Genomic DNA, 7,073 nt, shown 5'->3' on the forward strand with positions numbered 1-7,073 from the left:
CCACTTGTCCAGCTCAGACGTTTTCTGTCGCCGGCCTTCTAGCTGCTGCCGAACCTGCTGCTGGCAAACTCCCTTCACTCATCAATCCTGGACATGTCTCGCCATCATTACACAGACCTGGTTCCAATCCCCACTCAAATCCCCACTGTATATATACTCCCTTTGTCATTTTTCTTTGTCGGTCATTGTACATGTTGCTTGTTTTCCTGAGAGGAATCTCTCCTACTATTTCCTGAGTACTTTCTTATTTTGGAACTTTGGATTTCGTCCCACTGTTATATATATACATAAATATAAAGACTATATATATATATATATATATAATGCTTTAATAAATTCAGTAGTTCTAAACCTGCGACTGCCTACTCCTTTCTACACTTGTGACAGACAGGTGTTGCATATCAAGAAGCTGATTAAACAGCATGATCATTACACATGTGCACCTTGTGCTGGGGACAATAAAAGGTCACTCTAAAATGTGCAGTCTTGTCACATAACACAATGGCACAGATGTCTCACGTTTTTATGGAGTGTGCAATTGGCGTACTGTGTCACGACAGCATCCATTTTTAATTCTCCATTGGTTTTGTCTTGTCTTCCTACACACCTGGTTCCAATCCCATTCATTACATGTTGTGTATTTAACCCTTTAACCCTCTGTTTTTGTTTTTTCATGCTCGTGATATTTGTATTGGTGCGCGTCGGGTTCTCGTACCCACTTTTATTTTATTACGTACTATGGTTTTGAAGCTGTGTCTTTTACGTTATTAAACTACTCCATTATTACCAAGCTCGATTTTCCTGCGCCTGATTTCCCTGCCACCTATACACACGACGTGACATACTGACTGCAGTAATGTCCACCGGAGGTGTTGCCAGAGAACTGAATGATCATTTACCATAAGGTGCCTCGAACGTTGTTTTAGAGAATTTGGCAGTACATCCAACTGGCCTCACAGCCGCAGACAACGTGTAACCACGCCAACCCAGGACCTCCACATCCGGCTTCTTCACCTGCAGGATCGTCTGAGACCAGCCACCTGGACAGCTGATGAAACTGTGGGTTTGCACAACCAAATAATTTCTGCACAAACTGTCAGAAACCGTCTCAGTGAAGCTCATCTGTGTGCTCGTCGTCCTCACCAGGGTCTTGACTGACTGCAGTTCGGCATCGTAACTGACTTCAGTGGGCAAATGCTCACCTTCGATGGCCACTGGCACGCTGGAGAAGTGTGCTCTTCACGGATGAATCCCGGTTTCAACAGTACCGGGCAGATGACAGACAGCATGTATGGCGTTGTGTAGATGAGCGGTTTGCTGGTGTTAATGTTGTGAACAGAGTGCCCCATGGTGGCGGTGGGGTTATGATATGGGCAGGCATAAGCTACGGACAATGAAAACAATTGCATTTTCTCGAAGCTGAAAATGTACCAGTTCTTCCATGGCCTGCATACTCACCAGACATGTCACTCATTGAGCATATTTGGGATGTTCTGGATCGACATGTACGACAGCGTGTTCCAATTCCCACAAATATCCAGCAACTTCACATAGCAGTTGAAGACTGGCCACAATCGACAGCCTGGTCAACTCTGAGTGAAGGAGATGTGACTGCATGAGGCAAATGGTGGTCACACCAAATACTGACTGGTTTTCTGATCCACGCCCCTACCTTTTTTTTTAAGGTGTCTGTGACCAACAGATGCACATCTGTATTACCAGTCATGTGAAATCCATAGATTTTTATTTAACTAGGCAAGTTAGTTAAGAACAAATTCTTATTTACAATGACAGCCTACCCTGGCCAAACCCAGACGACGCTGGGCCAATTGTGTGCAGCCCTATGGGACTCCCAATCACGTCCGGTTGTGATACAGCCTGAAATCGAACCAGGGTCTGTAGTGACGCCTCTAGCACTGAGATGCAGTGCCTTAGAACGCTGCGTCACTCGGGAGCCCAAGGGCCTAATGAATTTATTTAAAATGACTGATTTCCTTATGAACTGTAAAATCTTTTAAATTGTTGCGTTTAGATTTTTTTCAGTGTAGTTAGTAGTAGCCTATCCTACCACCCTCAAGCTCAATTGTAGTCTGTTGCACCATTGTGACTTTGGTATTTTAAGATAACAGGAGAAGTATAAAGCAGTTTACATATATTAAATAATAGAGAAGACAGGAAGTGCTTCACAACATTTGAAGCAGTTAAAAATCTATTTGTGTTCATCTAACAGCCATGAAGTTATGAGCTATGAAACTGGAACACATGATAATACACATGGAAGAAAACTATATGGCTTATCATTATGGTATATGCTGTCTTTGTCCTGAAGGCCTTAACGAAGGAAGCTTGTTTTGTATCAGGGAATAAGGCTGTTGATGTTCAAAAGTGTGTTTCTGGATTCTTATAGTAAACATACAAAGTCAACAGGATAAAGAGGACAGGATTACCTTGTGGACTTTACCTCAGAGAAGCCCTAGAGAGGAAGGACACAACCTGAACAACATCAACACTGTAAAACACACTCATCCTCACTCACTCCCTGGAGGTTGTCTGGAAAGTCATTGAGTGTGAACCTTCCTTAGACGTAGTCAATCAGTCTGTATTATATTCCACATTCAAACATAATCATTAAATGTGTCCACTTCCACACTAGGAAGCAATAATTGAGTGTGTCCTCCATCCCTCAGACATAGTCGTTGAGTCTGTAGCCACTGCTGGACACTGAGGTGCGTGAGGGAGTGCGGTTGCCATTCAGTGCGGCAGGGGGATAGTAGGGGGGTGCTGGGGTGTTTAAAGTGCTGAAGACAGGGGGAGGAGGAGGGTGGTGATGACGAGGTAGATGGAGGGGGAGGGCGTTCCCGGTCCGCCCCTCACAGTTCCAACAGAGCACTGCCCCTCCCATCAGACTTAGACAGGCCGAGACATAGCCCAAATACACCGCCATGCCAATCTCATACTTCATACCTGCAACACATAGTAAAATTTCTTGTTATTTATCTGAACAGACAATTATAAGCAAAAGCTGAGTTCTAATAAAATACAAGTAAACAGGACTGATAGAATTAATAGTACCTTCAGGTAGGATGGGGTTGTAGAAGTCGAGGATGACATCATTGGTTGTCCAGCAGACAGTGAAAAGGCAGAGCATGCCTGCAGACAGGAAGCAGACCCCTCCGCTGATGGCCAGGACGTGCTTGGTGGGGGAGCGTCGGGCACAGCGGGTACACTTCATCCCTGTAGAGGACACCAGGACTGCCAGGGTGGAGGTCAGACAGGATAGCACCATCAACGCCCGCGCTGCCTAGAGGGAGGGAGCAGGGTCAAGGAAGGAGGGAGGAGAAAGGAATTTAGTATCATAATGGCTGTTGCTCAAATGAATCCATTCTATGAATCAATCAATTAACAAATCAATTAACCAATCATTCCTACTTGCAGGTCAGGTGGCAGAGCCAGCATTGAGCGAAGTACTTCACACTGGTAGATGCCCGTGCTGTGCCACACACACTCCATCCAGAGCCCCTTCATGTATGTAGTGGCTGTGATGATGTTAGAGCCCACATATGACGTCCGCCGCCAGTGGGGGAGCACCGTAGCAACTACACTAACTACAAGCCCCAACAGACCCAGGAAGAAGCCCAGGAGCTGGACCACCATGCTGGCCATTTCGGCAACATCTGCTGATGGAGAACTACACACACAGAACTTAAAACAAAACTAGCTCACACACTGCACTGCTTCACCCAAGACAACACACACAGAACCACCCACACAGAGCCACACACACAACCACACAATAATCCCTTTGAGACGTGAGTTTAATATCCTATTATTCTCGTCTTTAGCTCTGGTTTCCAGCTGTACAGTTGGAACTCCAGTGGGTCTAGAGTCAGTCACAGTGTTGAAGCCATCCCGTAGTGGTGGTCTCTTTGGGGCCCAGGGGTTGTGGTTTCGCTGGCTTCAGTGTTGTCTCCGGAACTCTGTGCAGTGACTTCAGTCTCTGGGGCTAGGCTTCAGTGTTGTCTCCGGAGCTCTGTGCAGTGACTTCAGTCTCTGGGGCTAGGCTTCTGTGTTGTCTCCGGAGCTCTGTGCAGTGACTTCAGTCTCTGGGGCTAGGCTTCAGTGTTGTCTCCGGAACTCTGTGCAGTGACTTCAGTCTCTGGGGCTAGGCTTCAGTGTTGTCTCCAGAGCTCTGTGCAGTGACTTCAGTCTCTGGGGCTAGGCTTCAGTGTTGTCTCCGGAACTCTGTGCAGTGACTTCAGTCTCTGGGGCTAGGCTTCAGTGTTGTCTCCGGAGCTCTGTGCAGTGACTTCAGTCTCTGGGGCTAGGCTTCAGTGTTGTCTCCGGAACTCTGTGCAGTGACTTCAGTCTCTGGGGCTAGGCTTCAGTTGTCGTCTCTGGAGTTGTTTTAAACAATGGCTATGGCTTTCACATGGTCTCTAGAGCTCTCTCTGACAGGGCCTTCTACTGACGCTTCTGTCCCTGGTCTTGTTGGCTGAGCCTGCGACTAATAGCTTATTCGTTCAGCTCCACCTGTTGATTGTAGTCCCCTGTGCTCAGCTAGCTAGTCTCTCTTTGACTGTGACTGTCCTGTCCCCCTGCCCCTGTGGAGAACACTCATGATTAAACATTCACAGAAACCGACACTGTAACGTTCAACACTGAGTTGAACGTTACAAACCACTAACTTCTGAATGAGACTGAGAGACTTTTTTATAACCCCTTGTTCAGAAACACTGAAACGACTTCATGAGAAGCATTCAGCTGGTCCATAATAAATAATGGATTTCACCATGTACAATAAAACTCATTTTATTATAGGCTAATCATACTGTTTGGAATTCTATCACTGTGAATATGTAACATGCAGTTGGTATATAGAACTCTACAAAAGTGGTAACTGTGGTTCATTCACAGACAGATGTGTAATTTAGTCACAAGCTTCATCAAATTATTTGCATGTAGCTCAGTTGGTAGAGCATGGTGCTTGTAATGCCAGGATAGTGAGTTTGATTCCCGGGACCACCCATATGTAAAATGAATACACGCATGACTGTAAGTTGCTTTGGATAAAAGAGTCTGCTAAATGGCATATATATATGTATATAATATATATTGTACCTCCTAATTTTATTTAACCACAGGACACAATTATTTTAATATGCTTTTGTATGAATACTGCATAGCAAGTTTGATTAAATTGAGATTCTTGGAAGGGCTTCTGAGGTACAGATACTGTAGTTTAGACGTTTAAGTATTGGGAACCCACGGGTAGTTAAGCATTGACTTTCACTCACTCTGTTTTCCCCTGTCTTCTCCATCTTATGTAACTTACTTTGGAAAACAACTTTTACTGTGATTTGAAGAATGCAGACAGGAGAGGGCCATGGATCTAGTGAACAATATAACACACATTGCCACACCCACTATCGTTGTTTACAACAAATGGCAGTAATATTAAATGTCACAGCAAAGTTGATTGTGTCATAAAGCATAAAGTAATAAAACATTATTATCTGAAGAAGTGGAGGAGAGAGGGGGTGTTGTCGGTACACAAAAAAAGGTGCTATCTAGAATCTAAAGTTCTTCGGCTATCCCCATAGTAGAAACCTTTGAATAACCCTTTTTGGTTCTAGGTAGAATATTTTGGTTCCAAGTAGAAGCTATTTGGGTTCCAGGTAAAACCTTTTTGGGTTCTATGTAGAATCCTTTCCTTTCTACATGGAACCCAAGAAGGGTGCTCCTTTGAGATAGCTGAAGAACCCTTTTGGAACCTTTTTTCAGAGAGGGTAGATAATGTGTGGAAGCTTCTGCCATATGGGATCAGAGTCCTGATATGATTCTACTGCTGCCAGTGGGTCACACACACACACACACACACGCGCACACACACACACACACACACACACACACACACACACACACACACACACACACACACACACACACACACACACACACACACACACACACACACACACACACGCACACACACACACACACACACACGCACACACACAAACTCTGGACAGTGACAGACAGGAGACCTGCAGGCTCCAGACATGGCTGATCCAAAATAGAATGAACACCTCAGAACTAAACCACATGCCATTGCTATTCTGCTTTATACATATAGGCCTATCATACTACAGTTCTCCTTTGCCTCATTCAGAGGGATTAAAGTTGACGTCAATACTATGATGTTTCACTTCCTACTCCACTTTCCAGTTTTCATTCATCTACCACCAATCTTGAAACAAAACCGTCACCATTATACTATTTCTATACTCTATCAAAGCACAGCAGTTCCATTCCTCACTGGGACACTGGGAACAGAATGCTCTTTGTGTTTAATGATTGATTCTGTAAGGGAGGAGACACCCACACAATAGAACAACAGATGAACATGTTGTTGGCTACTGCTCACGTGAGTTAAAACTTTCTTTTTCCCGTGCACGTAGCACATATTATACAAAGCTACAAAATAAGAACCCCAACAAAGTGATTTACTCAACACATACACCCTCCTCTTTCCTTCTTACCTGTGACATGGGTGCTGTCCAATGCTGCAGGAGGCGGCAAGCGGCTGGCAGTTTATGTTTACGTGTTCTATGCAGATTCACAGACCCATGTTATAAAGCATTTATATGACTCTCTATAGTTAACAGGCTTGTCAATGCTGCACGCCATAACCCAGACCAGACCAGCTCTCTGTTTGCTTGCTCTCTCTTGCTCTCTCTTTCCCTCTATCACCAGTGTCGCCTCTGCTTCAGTGTCCAAGTGGGGGCAGTGTATGGGTATGTGTGTATTCTTATTGTCCTGTCAGGGAGGTGACAACCGTCTGTCAGTAATGTGACGCAGTGTGGCTCGGTCTGGTGTAGCTTACTTCAGCTCTATCAGGGTTAGATGCAAACATAGTTCCTGCCCCAGGGGAAGAGGGAGGGCATCAACAACAAAAAGGAAGATGTAAACAACAGATCAAAATTAAAAATGTTTGATGACAGTGAAGTATCTAATCTTAGAGTATTTCAAGAAGACAATAGCAGATAATGACGGTATTATAAATGATCATGCCT

The 7,073-nt window shown here is 44.7% G+C and overlaps 1 protein-coding gene across 1 annotated transcript; it reads right to left on the bottom strand.

Moving 5' to 3' along the window:
• Positions 1 to 1,765: 1,765 nt before the first annotated feature.
• Positions 1,766 to 6,763, bottom strand: LOC129820949 (claudin-14-like). Its single transcript, XM_055878102.1, has 4 exons — positions 6,540 to 6,763; positions 3,430 to 4,601; positions 3,073 to 3,301; positions 1,766 to 2,964 (listed from the first exon to the last, which is right to left on the bottom strand). The coding sequence occupies exons 2-4, from the start codon at positions 3,661 to 3,663 to the stop codon at positions 2,684 to 2,686; spliced, it is 744 nt and encodes a 247-aa protein (XP_055734077.1). The 5' UTR covers positions 3,664 to 4,601; positions 6,540 to 6,763; the 3' UTR covers positions 1,766 to 2,683.
• Positions 6,764 to 7,073: the final 310 nt, after the last annotated feature.

The sequence above is a fragment of the Salvelinus fontinalis genome, chromosome 23 (genome assembly GCF_029448725.1).
Source record: "Salvelinus fontinalis isolate EN_2023a chromosome 23, ASM2944872v1, whole genome shotgun sequence".
In the NCBI taxonomy this organism is placed as follows: domain Eukaryota; kingdom Metazoa; phylum Chordata; class Actinopteri; order Salmoniformes; family Salmonidae; genus Salvelinus; species Salvelinus fontinalis.